Source organism: Microtus pennsylvanicus, chromosome 8, assembly GCF_037038515.1.
Source record: "Microtus pennsylvanicus isolate mMicPen1 chromosome 8, mMicPen1.hap1, whole genome shotgun sequence".
Lineage (NCBI taxonomy): Eukaryota > Metazoa > Chordata > Mammalia > Rodentia > Cricetidae > Microtus > Microtus pennsylvanicus.
This window is the reverse complement of record NC_134586.1, coordinates 15,896,615-15,915,240: the sequence shown is the minus strand read 5'-3', so window position 1 is coordinate 15,915,240 and position 18,626 is coordinate 15,896,615. Positions and strand designations below refer to the sequence as shown.

General features: G+C 46.9%; 1 protein-coding gene across 1 annotated transcript in view; it reads left to right on the top strand.

Moving 5' to 3' along the window:
• Positions 1–18,626, top strand: part of Etv6 (ETS variant transcription factor 6) — a 236,902-nt gene that overhangs the window by 190,979 nt on the left and 27,297 nt on the right. Inside the window, exon 4 of the mRNA XM_075982515.1 lies at positions 5,371–5,505. Within this exon, the coding sequence (XP_075838630.1) occupies positions 5,371–5,505 (135 nt within the window). The remainder of the gene's footprint in view (positions 1–5,370; positions 5,506–18,626) is intronic.

Below are 18,626 nucleotides of genomic sequence, written 5' to 3'. Positions count from 1 at the left end.
TGCATGCAGATGTGTGGACTAGCCAGCGGTTGGCTCCACATCCAGAGGCCTGGGTTCCATTGCCTAGTACTGTAAGGCACTAGTTGGGACCAGTTTTTCCTCTTCTGAGAAAATGGAGATTTGCTAAGTTAGGCACACTGTTGAGCGCTATGAATATGGAGATTTGCTAAGTTAGGCACACTGTTGAGCTCCATGGCTCAAGCTTTGCTTTCAGTAGGAAACTAGACAACTTGTTCCAAATACCGTCTGTCTTCCAGAGACGTGTTAGCTTGGTTTTTGTGAAGCAGCTTGAAGGTCCTTCATGCAGGCTTACTCACAAGGGTTAAGAGAGATGCTTGGAAGAAAGTAAGGCACGATGTGGGCCTTCTCAAAGAGGAGTCACCCAAAGCAAAACATGTCCTAGTGTATGCAGACCTTTGAAGGGCGAGTCACCAGTTTCACGTTCATGATGGCTCAGCAAATGAAGGCGCTTGCCTCCAGGTCTGGTGGTCTGACTTTGATCCTAGACACACATACTGGAAGAAGAGAACCAACTCGCACAAACTGTCCTCTGAATATCATGTGTGTGCTTTGTTGTGTGCCTCTGTACACACATCCACACAAACACACAATTTATTTTTATTATTATTATTATGAAAAGACAAATGAGTTTATCTGCACATTTAAGGATTTGAAGAATATATCCACTGAACAGGTGGGTATCAGAGGAGCCAGAGGGTAGTAGACATGGAGAGAGGTGCAGGGCCATCTTCATTTATTTAGTAAGTTGTAGCAATTTTGTAGGCAAGGAATGTTTTTGAACACTCTAGAAGCCAAGATTGAATTTCAAGAAAGCCAGATTCCAACTCAACTGAACTTTTTACCAACTAGAGTCATCGAAAAACAAAATGGTTTTCTTATGCCAGGGCTGGCTGCCCACCATAGGACTTATTCCACCAAGGCCATTTCTTGGCAGGGAAGGGGAGCAAGGGGACTCCTAGAGAGCAGAAGTTTGAGCCAGTCTAAGACATTTCTAGAATCCTTAAGACCTAATATCCCCAGTTGTTACAGGTACATTGAGCTACCGAGTGTTACACACGGTGCCTGTACAATGTACTGCCTCCTGCAGAGCTGATGCAGCCATTTCTCGGGTTGCTGAGGAACCATGTCTGATGAAGCTGTGCCCACACGCAAGGGTCATAAAGTTAAGTTTCCCTGGCAGAGTTGGGACTCAGGCTTCCATAACTGTTAACCAGCCCCGTGAAAGGCGTTTGCATGGTCATCATCAGGTAAGGCTCCAGCAGAGGCTGCTTGATGCACCCTCCCCGCTGCTTTCTTCTGTGGGAAAGCCCCTTTGCACAGCTGTTGGTGAAAAAAAAAAATAAGACATGAAGGCAGAGCCCATGTCAGCAACCCTGGGTTTAGCCCAGTGTGGCCGGATGAGGTACGGGGAGAGAGAGGCCTTGGTTCACCTTCTTTGCCCTTTTCTCAAGGGGAATGTAGAACCCAGACCTTGCTCCTCAGTTCTCCATGTGGGACCTGACTGTTCGGGGCCACGTGGATGATGTCAGTGATCAGGATGGTAGCGTGATGGTAGAGCTGGTGCCAGCTGTAGCCCGTGCTGAGAAGCTCTTACTACGTACCCTGTGCTCATCTCGTTATGTGGACCAAGTCAATGGATCCTCAGTATTCTACTCAGAGACTGGAGTCTGAATGAGGAAGCCCAGGCCTGAGGCAGTTAAAGGGCATTGTTGAAGGGGTAGCCTGCAGGTCCCAAGGCATCAGCTAGCCATTCCACTGTAGAGAAATGTAACTCCAGGGACCACCAAGATGGTTCATGGGATGAGTTCATTTGCCATGAGCGCCTGGTGACCTGAATTGGATGCCTGGAACACAAGTGACAGCGGAAGGACAGAACCTGCTCTCCAGGATGGCCCTCTGACCTCCACACCTGCATTGTGACACTCATACACATGAACATGCACACACACACACACACACACAGAGTAACAATAAATCATTTTGTGTGTGTGTGTGTTGTTTTTTAAGACAGGGCTTCTCTCTGTAGCTTTGGAATCTGTCCTGGAACTCGCTCTATAGACCAGGCTAGCCTTGAACTCACAGAGATCCACCTGCCTCTGCCTCCCAAGTGCCAGGATTAAAGGCATGTGTGCCACTATCACCCAGTATAAATAAAATAATTTTTAAAGAAATAAGAACTCAGAAAAAAAAAGTGGCTTTGTCCTCCTGGCCCTTGTTTTAGGTCCCCTCACCAGCCTGAGGAGGTGTGGGCACACCAGCTCTGTGCCACGTCCTTCTTTACATTACTGTCCTTGACCCTTTATGATGAGGAAAAGAGGCAGGTGCTACAGTGTGCATTTTGCAGAGATACCCAGGGACTTGCTCAAGGTGACCTGGTACCCAGGCTGACTGCGTCTGCAGTCTGTGCCCCTCGCTGAGGGAATAACACTGAACACCCTTCACAGACACTAAATTTGTATTTCCTGGCCTCCCCTTCCGAAATGGATACAGTAATTGCAGACTTTTTTTTAATAGTAATCATCAAGAGCACATTTCTTTAATGTTTGCGTTTTCTATTCTGCATAATGCCAAAATAAAACATTGATCAAATCCACAAGCTCAAACCCAGTATGGCCATGTAAATTAGGAAGGGTTAGGAAGACATTACACTAAACGGAAAGAAAAAAGTGTTGATTAGGGACTTATTTTTGTATGAGATTAAAATGTGAATCGTTAAAATAGGACTGTATTTCGGGTTCTGCATTCCCTTCTCGTCGGAGCCACCGCAGTGGCTCCTGGTTTGGAGCACTGAAAACCTTCGCAGCTCTTCAGAGTTTCAACCTGGTACCCAGTACAGGTTCTGCTTTGCTACATCATTTCCAAAATGTGGGCAGAGCTCCTCTGTGTCCACCTGCCTGTCCTCTCCTAAGAAAATCCCCTTGAGACTGGGGTCTCCGGCTTTATTGATTCCTAATTGAAAATGGCAGCAGTTAACTGCCCCACCAGTAACCGAAATCCAAAGATGGGGGGTGGAATGAGTAGCAGCAAGCTAGGGGTGTGGGGGTGGGTACCTGGGAAAGGGCAACCACCTCTAGAACTTGATTTGGTACGGGGGGGGAGGCAGTAGATAGGTTTGGAGGGAAAAACCACTCGTGGAGTGTTTCTGCATTCATGCTCGCTTTGGAAGAAAAAATAGCAATATCTGTAGCCCAAAATACACAGTTAAATTAAGTTGTTAATTAAAACGTCTTTAAAAAATGGCTAAGATCAGAGACAAAGGCCCATTGTTTGGTACAATTATTGACTGCATCTCTCTATTAGGAAGAGTGTGGGGAGGACAGTACAGCCTGCGGTGTTTTTTAAAAATTAATCACCCATCCTTATAGAGTTTCCCCTGCATTGTCAAGTTGGATCAAAGCCAGAGAGGGGTGGAACCAGTTTGTGGTAGGGTGTGTGTGTGTGTGTGTGTGTGTGTGTGTGTGTGTATAATGATCTACTCAGTACACACTTCAATATCAAGTTACAGCACCCACCATTCCTTTCCTCCGAGCACTGAAATGTTGAGATCATTTCGTGGAGCTTGTAGAACCTTGGGGTGATGCCTAGATGTAGTTTTAAAGAAAGGGCAACCCCATACTGCCCCAGTTCCTTATAGAGAGTGGCCACTTCTGACCAACACTAATGAAGTTTGTTATTTTTTAACACCTCCAAACCCAGCCTGGGCTCTGAGCAAGTTAGAAAGATGTATTCTCCCCAGAAATTGTCGTTCTTGTTGTCATCATCGTTGTTGTTGTTGTTGTATGAGATAGGATCTTACTCTGTAGCCCAGGCTGGCTTCAAATTTTCCCTCTTCAGCCTCCTACCACGCCATCCAGCTGACAGGTAAAATTGTTATCAAGAATCTGTGAGGTAAAAATTCTATGAAGAATCCGTGAGTTGTTTTGCACATTTAAAATGTAACTACCAAAGGATGTCATTTTCTTTAAATAATTCTGAAGTGCAAGCAGAGAGAGATGTGAAGAGAATATTTTCACAAAAATAGGAAGACGTTGGGACAACGTAAATCTCCCCCAGCTCTGGGATCATCCTCTCATGGGCTCTCTAATATCAAACAGCAGATCACTCCGCTATCATTTCAGCAGCCTAAAGCGTCGGTACCGTGGGGACATCTTCAAAACCGAATGTAGTTGTGGACCCTTTGCTCGTACCGAGCTAATCCATGAGTCCCCCTCTGGAGGATCTATAGTGTTAGCCCATCTGTTGTTTAGATGGTTTTTTATTTAGACTGGGTATGTTTGACATTAAACAACTGATATTGTTTAGAAGGGAGTCGGCAAGGAAGGTGGCCCATTGGGTGGAGTATATGTCACAAAAGCATGACAGCTTGCTTGAGTTTGATTCTAGGACACACATAAAGTAGAAGGAAAAGCCAGCTGCACAAAGTTGACCTCTGACCACCCCCAAACACACACACATCATTTTACCTTAGGTGTATTGAATGTTTTGCCTGAGTGTATATGTGTATACTACATCTTTGTCTAGTGCCCACAGAGGTCAAAAGAGGGTGCCAGATACCTGAAACTGGAGTTACAGATGGTTGTGAACCACAGAGGTGCTGGGAACTGAACCCTGGACCTCTAAAAGAGCAACAAGTACTCTTAACCACTGATCCATCTTTCAAGTCCCAAAACTTTTTTTTAGAATATTACTCTTCTTTTACTTGTTGTTTTTGTTATTGTTGTTTGAGACAGGGTCTCAGGTAGCCCAGGCTATCCTCAGGATGGTCCGGAACTCCTGCTGCTCCTGCCTCTACCTCCCAAGTGCTGGGATCACAAGTGTGCACCTGCTCTTAGTTTTAGCATGTAGAAACAACTTTGTTGGGAGCCGATGATTCTACAAGAGCTATAGAAAGTTTATAATTTGATCAATTTGGAGATAACCATAGATCCATTGGATCGTCACTGTAGTAAATGTAATGTCCATATCCACCACCTCAGAATTTTCTCTTGTCATCTTTATTACTATGGATGTAGTTACGGAAACGTTTTCCTCAGCACCTACCCACTTAGCAAACTGTAAGTGTATCATATAGCACCACCTACTTGACAGCACCCTCCTCTGGCCCTCAGGTACCCACATGCACATGGCACAGACACATATACATAAATCAAACTTAACCTAAATCCTATAATAGTAATTTTTAAAAGCCACACACACAGCCCTGGCACGTTGAGTCGGATGTTGTGCCCGTCCGTGTCTGCTCTGTGAGTTAACATCCGTTCCTTACCCCTGCAACTGTCACAGCTCCGCTCCTTCGGTAGCCGTTAACTGAAGCCTCCCATCTCTATCTCTTGTTCCCTCTCCCTCCAGGCGATGTGCTCTACGAGCTCCTCCAGCACATTCTGAAGCAGAGGAAACCTCGCATTCTCTTCTCACCTTTCTTCCACCCTGGGAACTCTATCCACACGAAGCCGGAGGTCCTGCTGCATCAGAACCATGAAGAAGGTACTGGAAGGCGCTTCTCTTTGCTTGCCTGTGGTTTAGCAAAACCAAGGGGTTGAGTGGTTAATTGCTAAGCTGTTCTTATTGCTGTAAGTTCATTCTTCATTCAGGAAACATGGGTTGAGTGCCTACCGTGTGCACACACCTACCGTGTGCATACACGGGGGAGTCACCTGGATTGGTAAGGCATAACACATTGGCTGTCTGGAGTTCACAGTCAGCAGTGTGAACACGGATCACAGTAACATACACAGGGGTGTAGAGTGAGGGAAGATGACGCCCGGGTACAGGAAGCAGGTTCACCTTTATCAGAGGAGGAGACTAGAAGAGTCCTTGACGGCTCTGATACACAGCAAGAATATTCAGTTAGGTAGGGGTAAGGCCTTGGAATAGAGAGAGAGCAATAGAGAGCTTGATTGGTGGGCCCATTCATCATGAAAATGTTCAAATATATATAATCCATATAGAATAAGGTAAATAAAGCCATGTGAGCCATCTATCACCCTGCTTCAGCAATGATGAACCTTTTCTACCAGAGAACTAATCCAAGGAGGTTAGCCCGGAACCAGAGTGTGGAGAATTGAGTTTCTGTGGGTGTAGTTATATGCTTGAGCAGGGTCCTCATAAAAGCTGAGGGAAGGATGAAAACCATCTAGGGGAAGTTGGCGTTGGGTAGGGGCTTTCTCCATCATGGATCAGAGACCATTGGCTGGAGTGAGCTCAATATCAAGACTCCTGTCGTAGTTGCTGTTCCTTGTGGGAACCATGGAGTGTGTGGTCCTGGACAAGCGGGTGTTGGATGCAGGGCTATAAAAATGTGATTTTGTGCTCAGTGCCACTGAATAGCAGGGTGTGTGATGGCATTTGAGCAGAATCTGTCTCCCAGGGCCATCAGGTCCTCCCTCCCTCCCTCCCTCCCTCCCTCCCTCCCTCCCTCCCTCCCTCCCAGTGGAGCAGGCAGCCAGTATGCAGATGTGTGAACACCACAGTGTGGGACTTTTCCACATGCATTTTCTTTAAAGCCAATTTCAGGATCCCATTCCTCGGGAAGTTTTGTTGACTAGTGAATCATTCCCAAACACAGGACCGCTACTTTTCTTTTGCGGTCAGACAGTTAAAAACTTGGGCTTGGTAGTCTCTTAATTAGCACTTGTGACAAAAAAGAGCCTGACTCCAGGTGTGTGTGTGTGGTCGGGGGGGTCTCTCAGCAGGTCCTCTCCAGCAGGAGGTAGAGAATAGGCACTGTTTCTGGCAGGTTCCCACCCACTCTCAGCCTCTCCTCTCCTCCAGTAACCCAGGCTAAATTTAGCAGCTATCCCTTCCCCTCAATTCGGGTTTGATGTTCCCCTGCTCTTCTGGCCTTTCTCATTTCCGGCTTGCATAATAGCCAAGAGCCATTCCAGGGAAGAGGAGGTGGGCTCACTGAAGCTTTCAGTAAGGCAGGCATTGTGTTATCAGCCCGGCTCTTCAGACACACGGGGTACGGGTTGGGTTCCCTTTCTCTTACTCTTACTATTGAAAAATATTTATTTTCGTTTGGAATTTTCTTCCCAAATGTGGTTGAAAGCATGTGGTTCCTTCCTACTTGGTATGATTTTACTTGGAAGTAGGTGGGAAGGGGGCGGGGGAGTGTTGTTCTTCTATGCAGAGGCTAATCCTTCCTAGACAAAGCTGGCCAACTCTGAGAGCTACCCGCAAACCAAGGAAACGTAGGTGTGTCCCATCACGCACCCAAATGATCTGTGCTTGCATGCACTGTGAGGTCAGTGGTGAACTCAGCCACTAAGAGAACAGAGCTAATGAGGCCAAGGTCAAGGGCTTCGTAGCCCTGCAGATCAGGTGGATACACGTTTGAATCAGCCCTTAAAAGTACCAAGGGCATCCACAGCATTCCCTGATGCTAGCAGTCAGGAAGAAAGATCTGAGGACCTCTTCACTCCCCCTTTGTCTGTTCGGACACCGTGCCAATCTCAGATGAACAGGGGACCCCATCTCCCAGGTAGTGTCAACAGAAAAACCATTTGAGACCCAGGGGTGAAAGGAAGAATCTACCTCCAGTTTTATACTTTAAAAATGATGGCTTGCCTTCCCACCTCCAGACCCTTTCGGTCCTTCCAAAAAAAAAAAAAAAAAGTCAAGTTTAGCATTCAGCATGCAGTGTCTCAAGTAATACATTGGGAAGCCACCGGGTCAGCAAATGGCAGGTGAGGATATAGCAATATATGGGGAGAGGATATAGCAGACTATGGGGAGAGCTGGCCCAAAATAATTTCTGTAAGATGAAATTACACATACCAAATTTTATACAAAGGGAAGGATACCCAAAACTATGTTGGCCCAAGACTATTTATGTTTTCTGCTGACGTGGCTTGAGCGTGTGTTTGTGGGTAAAAGCTGAGTACTCCTTAACAACATTTTTGGGATCAGAAGTGGTTTGCATTTCAGGTTTTATAATATCTACATAAATATGTGCTATCTCAGGATGGGACCCAAGGTTATCTCTAAATTTGTTTATTTTGTGTATACCTTATATACATGGTGTAAAGATGATCTTTTATAGGATTTTTATAGTTTTAATTTTCTACAAATGACTAATGTGCCTATGTTTTGAATGTGACCCGCCAGCCAAGGTCAAGTGCGGTATTTGACACCTGTGACATCATGTGGACACTTGGGATCTCAGACCTTAGAGCATTTCAGAGCTTAGGTCTTGGGGTAGAGATAGTCTGTGTGTATATGAATGGCAGGTGAGAAAGAGGCCAGGCACTGAGTATCTGTCAGCCAGACCCCCTGTGAGGCTGAGCATCCTGTTCCAGAGACACAGACACAAGGCTGCATCTATCTACCCCGTGACCTCACTTCACCCCAGCACCAGCTCAGCCGCTACAGATGCTGGTCATTTCACAATGGGAATTGATATCGCAGAACAAACGTGTCCCATTTGGTCTATCGACGGCTTCCCCACAAACATCCCTGTGGGTCCTGTACATTGAAGCCTCACCTTCCACTCTAGCAACTGCACGGCAGTGCCAGCTGTGGGGAAGCCTGGGATTGGTGCAGGGCTTCCTGTCCTCGATAGGATGGTGACCTCACAGATGCAAACAGTCTCCACAGCATACCTTCTGGAATCCTGCCAGGCCCTGAGCAGAGCAGTTATCTGGAACACGATTTCCACTCTCTTCGGTTATTAGCTATGGAAGAAAAAGGTGAAATATTACGAGGTTGGCTATACAGTGTCTCTTTCTTTATTGGAAGACTTGGGGTAAAGACACAACAGTCTGCCGGTGAGTAAGCCAGGGCAACAGGCATAAAGCAGAGCCACTCCAGACGTGTGTGCATGTGAGTCTGTGTGTGTGCTCGTGTGAGACTGTGTATGTCTGTCTTTGTGTATGTGTCTCTGTGGATGTGCATGTGTGTGCCCACGCGTGTGTGTATCTTTCTGTGTGTGAGAGACTTTGTGCATACATGTGTATGTCTGTCTTTGTGTATGTGTCTCTGTGGATGTGCGTGTGTGTGCCCGCACGTGTGTGTGTGAGACTTTGTGCATACATGTGTATGTCTGTCTTTGTATATGTGTCTCTGTGGATGTGCGTGTGTGTGCCCGCACGTGTGTGTTTGACTCTGTGTGTATGTCTGTGTGTGGGAGACTTTGTGCGCGTGACTATGTGTGTGTATCTCTGTGTGAGAGAGAGACTATGCTTGTGCGTGCATATGCGTGTGTGTGTGTGTGTTTAAAGAACAGCACCTGGAAGTCAGGAAATGAGGCTCCAGTCCCCAATTCTGCCAGAACAAAACAAGTCAACTTTCTCATTTCTCGGACGCTCCGTTTCCCTTGCTGTGACAAGGGAGACTAAATGAGATGGTCCCTTACAGGTTTCAAATCCTAACATAGCCAAGCTATAGAGATGAACAAGACCCGGTCTTCACCCTCAGGGTCTTCAGCAGTTAGGACACAGGGAAGCAGGACTGAGCCCGCTGGTGCTGCTCAGGCACAGGAAGCCCCGCTGGTCCCAGTTGTATCGATCACCTTATCAGAACGTCTGGCAGCATGGCCCTTCTCGGCATCAGACAGTAACCTCATTCACTTGGAGTGGAAAGTGCAGTTTCAGAAGATCCCTTTGCTCTGACTGTTCTGACTCATCGTATCTGTAGCCCATGAGTTCGGTAGTAGGTGGGCGGTTGTATAGAAAGGAGGCAACGTAATCGATGATGCTGGCACTCGCACCACAACCAGGAGGCAGAGAGCATCTCCCGACGATTTGGAGCAGCAAACGACCATAAAAGCAATCTATCTGGTTACATTCAGTTGTGATGACTGCTTATTTTAAGGCTGTAGTTTCCAAAATCAGTCATGGAACTAACTAAAAGGAAGAGATTGTATTCATGAACCCAGTGTCTTCATGCAGTTGACACTGGGCCCCTAAGCACTGTCAATCTGGGCTGAAATCCCAGTGCTCTGCAGAGTGACCCTGTAGGACTGGTCAGTCTGTAGGGAGAAGGGATACAGGGTTCCTCTGATGCTCTCTTTCCATCTCTCTGCCCTCTCTTATCATTTAAACTCCCCGTTTCACTCTTTCCTGCTATAGTGAGAGGTATATGTTGTTTTTAATCCCACCATTTGCGCACACACACGCCCATCAACACATACACGGCCCGTGCGCCCGGCTGATTGTTTCTGTGGTGGTCAGTGAAATGGACAGGGAGGATGCTCTTGTGACAGCTTTTTGTCAACAAGGCGCATGTGGGATTCTCAAGTCACGCTGAGAATTTCTACACATCAAAACACTGTCTCTTTTCCCCTAGCTGCTACCACATGGGAACAGCCGGGAACTTAGAGAACAGGCATCTCTTTGGGGAGAACAGGAGGGTGGCATGCATTCTAATGTGGCCCACTGGAGTGTCATTGTGTGGTCTCTTCCTTGTGGGGAACCTTACCCCTTCCATCTCTGCCAACCCAGGTGCCCACAGACTGCTTTGGAATCAAGCACAACTTCACCGAGATAATTAAGATGAGGCTTATGACAAGTCTTAGTGAGTCCTGCTATAGGTCAGCCCTCCTAAGCACTTAAATGTTCATATCATCTAATCTTCACAGCCTGCCTAAAAGCAAGTGATATTATCCTAAATTTGTAGATGAGGAAATAGAGACCGAGGGCATTCAGGTAATATGCTTCCAGACCAAGTGGCAGTACGGAGATGTGCGGGCATGCATGCGCGTGTTTGTGTGCGCGTTAGGCATGCATGCGCGGGTGCACCCTCACGTTGTGCAGGTGTGCGTGCGTGTGTTTTATGCATGTTCACGTTTGTGCAGATACCCGTGTGTGTGCATGAGGACGTATGTAGAGGCCAGCGGTTCCTGTCGGCTGTCCGCTTTAATCACCCTAGGTTAGATATGTATGAGGCAGGGTCTCTCACCTGAATCCAGAGCTCACCAGTTCCTAGCTTTCTTCAGGGATCCCTGCACAGAAAGGATCCCCTATCTCTGCCTCCCGTTTGCTGGGATGACAGGTGGGCCACCACACCCACCCAGCATTTCTGTGGTGGCTGCAGGTCTGAACTCCGGTCCTCACGCTACGCAGCAAGGGTATTTTACTTGCTGAGCCATCTCCCCCGCCACACGAAGTTAAGATTTAAATCCAGGTGAGGTTCACAACAGACCAAAGTGTTCTTCTCATGTTTTTGTAAGTTTTCAGTGTTAGTGCAGCCTCAAGGGGCGGGGGGGGTGGGGGTGGGGGGGTTGATTGAAAAAGAGCCAGTTTCATAGAGATTAAGTACTAAGGCAATTTCTGAACCCGATTAGGGTACATTGGATCAGGCGACCTGTGGCTTGCACTCTAAAATGTAAACAGTAAAAATGGAGAATTACAGAGGCCTCCAGATAGGTCTTTTTAGTTCATGGCCTATTTTACTTTTCTGAATCAGGGTTGATATAGCCCAGGCTGGCCTCTAACCCACTCTGTAGTAAAGGATGATGTTGAACTTGTGGTTTTCCTGTCTCTTCCTCTCCAGCACTGGGTTGATAGGGCACCACTGGGCTAGGTTCTGTGTGGTACTGAGGGATGGAGCCTAGAGTCTCATGCCCATTGGACAAGAGATCTGCCAGCTGAGCTACATCCCAACCCTAGTTCATAATTTTAAAAAGCTTACTCAAAATTGAATGGAGTAAGCCTCCTGGATGGTTGTTTTTCTCAGGACAAGTAGACTCAGCATGAGTAAAACCTCCCAGCCTTGCGACAGACAGGATCCCCTGCGATGGCCAGGGTCTGAATCAGATGCTGGGCGCTGAGAGTGAAGCCAGCACCCTTGACAGCCAGCCTGTCCTTACAGTGGCTGCAGAGGCACCACAGACAGGAAGCTTTTGTCTGCCGAGGCCATGGCCTCTTGCTGATTGTAAAAATCTCACCACGATTCTCTAGTCTTACTGGAATCGTGTTGATAAATGAAGTGTCGAGGAGGCCACCAGCTAGGCTGTGACATCTCTGTTACATATTTTTACTGTGTAAGATCTGAAGGGGCCAGAGAGCATATGGACATATGCCAGACCACCTAGGTTCAGGGACTTTCTATCTCCCCAGCTGACCTGCTCTGTATCTCAGGGACAAGTTAGTTCCTCCGTGTGTCAGAGAAGGAAAATAACAGTGCCTGCTTCATACGAGGTAAGAAAGAAGTTAATTAGAGCGAGAACGGCCCTCGGAAAAGCCCCTGTCAGCAGGCACCCAGTAAATGTCACTCATTGTCACTATTTAGCGTGTCTTCCCGTTACTTAGCTGAGTTCTTAATCATCCTTTTCTTGTAAACTCTTTCGAGGGGGGTTGTTTCAAGATAGGGTTTCTCTGCGAAACAGTCCTGGCTGCTTGGCTGTCCTGGAACTTGCTTTGTAGACCAGGCTGCCCTCGGACTCACAAAGATTCGCCTGCCTCTGCCTCCCAAATGCTAGGATTAAAGGCGTTTTTTTTTTCTTGTAAATTCTTAATTGTGATAAAATACTTCCAGCCTGGCCCCTGTTTATGCACAGTCGATTGAGGTTGAGTACCTCTGCATGAGTACAAATGGTCCCTTTAAGTTTTGTTTTCTTTCCTTCCAATTCTAGGTTTCTTAACCACCATCTTTAGGAAGGGGCTCCGTATGTTTGGCTCAGGTGTCGGATTCATGCACCTCAGGCGCAGTTAAGGCCTCTCCCCTTCCCTCTAACACCTGTCTGGACTAGCTGGGCACCATCTCCATCAGAATTGCTGTGGGACAGTGTTGGTCCTCACTGTTTGCAGAGCATGGGCTGTTTGGCCATGGGCACTCATGTTGCCTCCGGGAGCCTGGGGCTTGCTACACCCTCCCGTCCAGAACTTCCTGTGAATCTACTGGCTGTCTCCTCTCACGTTTGAACATGAGAATAACCGTCTCACCCCTCTCCACGCTGCGGTTCTAAAAGCTTGCAACGGGTCATGAAAGGTCCCAGGGGATGAAGAGGAGGCCCAGCTCTCCACTTCCCATTCCTGCCCAAAAGAAGAGGAAACAGAGGCAAAGACCCTTCCTTCCTGTTTTGGGGCAAGGGTCAACATGTCCCTAATCTTCTGACCTCCATCCTCTCCTCCTCGGCATGTGTTTGCCACAGCTGAGGAAGGCACTGGACATAGTCTCTTGGCATCTCCCACCAGCCCTCAGTCTTCTTCCTCTGTCTGCCGTGGTTGAGTTTCTTGGGAGGGAGATTCTTATATGCGTGAGTAACTCCAGAGAAAGGCAGGAAGTCTTCAGGAAACTTAGAGAAAAGCTAGCCAGTCCCTTCGAGATCAGGAACTAGGGTCCGTGAATTTCATCTCTAAAGAAGGAAGTCTGCTCCTGGAAGGCTAGTGATTTGCTGTCCTGACTCCAAGACTCTTAGTCTTTGTGCTGCCCTGACGCCAGGCTGTTAGTCATTACAGGCATAGACTTACCCTTACAGGTCTAATTGGCTCATCTCAAATTCTATCCGTAGATTTCCTTTTTTATTCCCTTCTTAAGACAGTGTCTCATGTAGCCCAAACTAGTCTCAAACTTAGTATGTAGCCACGGATTGCCTTAAATACAGATCTGCATCTCCATATCTGGTTTAGGTAATGTTGGGGATCAAGTCCAAGACTGTGTGCCTGTTGGACAAGCACTCTAACAACTATACTACATCCAAGTCCCCCTTGATTTTTTTATGTGTATATGTGTTTTGCCTGCATGTATGCATATGTATGTCCCAATACCTGCAGAGATCCTCCAGAACTGGAGTCACAGATGGTTGAACCGCCACGTGGGGGCTGGGAACTGAACCCTGGTCCTCTACAGAAGCAGCCATCTCTCCAGCTGTCGCCCACTCCCACTCCCTAATCCCTTACGTCACTTCTTTTGGCTGCTGTGTTGAAACTGCGAGAGAGCTCTCTGCTCTGTCACCAACTATGTCTGCAGACATGTAGATACTCAGTGCTGGCCCGCTGGGGGAGCTAACCCCACTGCTGCCTGAGGGAAAGAAGACGAATGAACCATTTCAGCCCCATCTATCAAACACTTCTACCATTCTAGGGTCTGTTGTTTTATTATACACTCCAGTCAGTCTACTTCTTAGGCCCTAAAGGGAATTCAGTCGAGATGGCTAGACTATCAGTAGATAGTCTCCTGCCAAGCGCAGGTTGAACCTTGAAGAAGAGGAATAGGAAACAGGGATATATAGGTTTTGCTAGGCAGCCATAATAAATACCACAAAGTTGGCAGCTGCAAACATGGCTCATTCGTGTGTGCTGTGCCAGAAGCCCATGTTCAGGGTTGGTCTCTTTGAGGGTGGAGAAGGAGGACATGTCCAAGACTCGGTCTTGACTGCAGAAGGCTGGTTGGCAGTTAATGAACAGTGGGCTTGTCTTGGAGGTTCTGCTTTGCTCTTTAAGTAATATTCTCCCTGCATGCCTGTGGCCGTGCCCACAATCTCCTTTCTATAAGGGCACCAGTTATACTGATAGATAAAGTATTATAGCTTCCCCTCTCTTGCTGTGACAACACATGATTGAAAAACACTAGGATTAGAGCGATGGCGGGGGGGGGGGGTTAGGAACAGCACTTGCAGCCAGGCGCGGTGGCACACGCCTTTAATCCCAGCACTTGGGATACAGAGGCAGGAGAATCTCTGTGAGTTTGAGGCTCCAGCCTCATCTACAGAATGAGTTCTGGGACAGTCAAGGCTGTTACACAGAGAAACCCTGCCCACAAAAACAAAAACAAAATGAAGAAGAAGAGTACTTGCTGTTCTCCCAGAGGACCCAGGTTTGGTTCCCAGCATCTGTATGGCAGTAACACCTGCCAGTAGCTCCAGTCCCAGGGGATCCGGTTCCCCCTTCTGGCCTCCACAGGTGCTACACGCACATGGTGCACAGACATACATGCAAACAGAACACTCATACACATAAAATAGAAGTTTTAATTAAATAAATATAAAGCTAAAATAACGGCTGAGGGGAGGGAAAGGGTTTGTTTCCGCTCACAGGCTACAGTCCCATCGCTGAAGGAAACCAGAGCTGGAACTCAAGGCAGAAATCATGGCCCAATGGCTACTTGAATCCTCTTCCACCTGACAGCACTGTGGGGCCTCTGCCATGCAGCTAGCCAGCTTTTCAGAGTTAGGGCTCAGAAGAATGTTAGCTTTTCTTTTACTTTTCTTCATTCCTTTCTCAGTTACTGACCAAGAACTGTGTGTGTTTTCCCTGGCATTCTGAACTTTTTCACTTTTTCTGAAGCCCCCTCTTCTTTTCGCCACAGGACTGCTTGTTGAGCTCCCTTGCAAGGGGCATCTTTCCTTCTGGTCTCCATTCCCCTTCTCCTGGCAGCTGCCAAGACAGACAGCTCGCCAGCCCTGTTGTGTTTACTAAACTTGTCCGCATGCTTCCTTTCACAAAAAGAAGAAGAAACAGTGGAGGACTGTGTCTTGCTGGCTGTCTCCTAGGCTTAGTCCCAGGCTCATACTTAGCTAGCTTTCTTAGACAGCCCAGAATCACCTGCCCAGGGAATGGTGCTGCCCACAGTGGGCAATCAAGACAATCAAAAACCTCCACAGACAGGCCTGTGACTAATGTGATCTTTGCAACCCTCGACTGAAACTTTTCTCAGGTGACTCTGGGTTTTTGTTAAGTTCACTGGGGCATAAAATAGCTTCCTCTTAACTAATTAGGTCCTCAAGGAACTTCTTTCCAAATAAGGCCACATTCTGAGATCCTGAAAGTTAGAACCTATGAGTTTTGGGGTGTGAGAACAGAGTTCAACAGCCCAGTAATGGAACCAAGCGAATATGAGGTTATGTGTGAAATATAGTTTAAATTCCATTTCAGGGACCTGTAACTAGAGACTTTAATTTTTGTTTAGTTCTTTCTATCACTCATAGTTCCTGGTAACCTTTTACGCACTGCTGAGGTGCGGTCCCTTCTGGAACACTGTACAACACAAGTGACCAGAAGCTGGTGATTTCCCTGATTATCTGAGCCTGAGGAAGCATGGGGATGACGTGTGATGCCAACAGGTGTCATATGACCTCGAGATATTAGCCGTAACCGTTTATAGTGTGGCTGAATTGAGACATTTGGATGAATTCAAGTAGAGATGGATCAGGAATTCAAGGTCATTCATGCTTGTAGTGAGTTCAAGGCCAGTCTAATGCACTTGAGATTCTATATTAATTATTTATTGCTATGGCAATAAATAAAATAAAAATAAAACCTTAAAGGGAATGTCTGTTTTGGCTCCCATTGTGGTCAAAGCCTGGTGGCAAGAGGGTGAAGCAACCAGTCACATTGTATCCAAAGACAGGGAGCAAAGAGCATGAATGCTGGGCTTGCTTCCCACTTCATTAAGTCTATAATCGTAGCCCATAGGATGGAGCCACCCACATTCAGGGTCTTCCCACTTATCCTAAAGCTTTCTGAGAACACCCATAAACACACCCAGAGCTAGGTTTCCACGGTGACTCCAAATCCTATCAAGTTGACTGTCTAGACTAACCATCCAAGACCCTGGCTCAAACTCACGAGTGGAGGCAACTCTTCCAATAAAGTGATAGGAAAGAAAATAAGACTTCTTGTTCTCATCTGAAGTCCTGCTGGATTTGTTTGCTTCAAAGAATGGGATCCTCTGTGCCTAGCAGCATTCATAAAGACAACGCTCTGTGCTCAAAAAGCATGCTGTCAGCCAGAGTGAATATTCCTCACTAGGCTTTGGGCTTTTTCCTCCCATGCCTCCGTGCCCACACTCATTATGTGTAGCTCTCCCCTCCTTCTTCCTTGTGCACTTCCCTCCACTATCAAGACCTTCAGAACCAGGGTGGTGTGGACAGTTTCCCAGTTTTCCAGTTGAGCAACTTACCAAGCACAAACCCAGACATCAAGGCCAAATAAATAAATAAAATTTAAAAGCCTTAGACAGAAGATCCCTACATCTGAGGGATTTTATGCACCCACTGTCCAGGCAGCACACTTCCTGTGTCCGGAGCTCCTCTGCCTGCCGGCTCTAGTCTCTTAAGTTTCCACACTCAGCTGCCAACTTATAATAACAGAGCAACAGGCAGCAGGGCAGGAGCATCAGAGCCCACTCCATACGTGGGGGCAGGCGCTGTGCTCTGAAACAAAGCTTGGTCTTGTCGCAGGCCTCTCGGCCTTCACGGTGGCTGTGCCCAGACCACTAGGAGCCGGGAATTAAATACCCTCGGATCCACTAGTCTACCATTAATGTTATCATCTTCATCAAATGCTTCCTCTTGCAGCGGTGTCTGCAGAGAAATAAATAAATAAAGCTCCTCTACATCTTGTTCCTGCCCAGGATCCCGAGGCTGAAGTCGGTCTGAGTTGAATTATCCAGAGCGCTGTCTCCTTCCTTCCCTCATTGTTCCCCGAGCTCTGGGCAGGAACAGAGAGTGAACTCTCTCCAGGACATTACATCAGTTCCCCCTTTCCCCTTGGCATGAAAATGCTTCCACCCCTAGCCCTCCCTGACTTCCTAAGGCTTGCCCCAACTGCACATACACACCCCAGCCTTGAAGCCAGGACATCAAAGAGAACCTGCAGGTAACCCGATTATTGACCAACGCCTGCGTCTGTTTTGTAATTTAGAAGACAGGAAATGGGTTCCGGAAATGAGATTTTTTTTTCTTCTAGTACACGGTCTCCATGATCTTGTTAAACCTTAGTAATCTTTTAAGTAAGGATTCTTGTAAGCAAAGAGAAATATTTAGAAAATTTTTGAAAGTTAGAATGAAACTGACCTTACTTTTTAGTAATCACACTCTGGGAAAAAAAAACATAAATTTCTTTATGGGTGGCAAAATTTAGGACCTTATTAGCTATGAAAAGAATATATACCTTGTCACCAAAAATTACTTCTGTCATAAGATTATTAAATCTTAGACATTAAGATTTAATTAGACATAAGATAACACGATTGAGTCAGTACCAGAAGTAAAATGAGGCAAATGGTGCGTACCATTCCAACCTGTATCTGGGCAAGATTTGCCAGGACTTCAAAAAGAAACATTTAGATGGACATAGTAGCTCATGTCTATAATCCCAGTGCTTGTGGGGCAGAGACAAGAGGATTGCTTTGAGTTTGGACTGCTGCAGTGTAAGACTCTATCTCTCAAAGAAAAAACCAGGCAGTGGAGGCACATGCCATTAATGCCAGCAGTCGGTAGGCAGGAGCAGGTGGATCTCTGTGAGTTCAAGCCCAGCCTGGACTACAGAGGAGGTTTCAGGACAGCCAGGGCTACACAGAGAAACCCTGTTTCGGAAAGAAGAAGAAAGAAAAAAGAAAGGAAGGAAAGAAAAGAACAACACTTTTATAATAGAAACTATCAAACCCCTACAGAAAGGTAGAGAGGACCCTGTAAGGAAGCAGCCTGTGCCCACAGCCACCGTCAAGAATCAGTCACCACCAGACTGTTTCCCCCATACCTCACCTGGCTCTTTGCCTCCCAGTGTGTCATATCCCCCATAAATACTTCTAGATAGGCCTAAAAAGATATAGGCCATTTATATAGTCAGAAGTGCAGAGCCCAGGGCCTCAGCTCAACCCCAGTAGCTCCTCCGCACACCGTTTCAGTGATTCCCCCGGCTGGAAAATGTTGTATACAAGTGTGA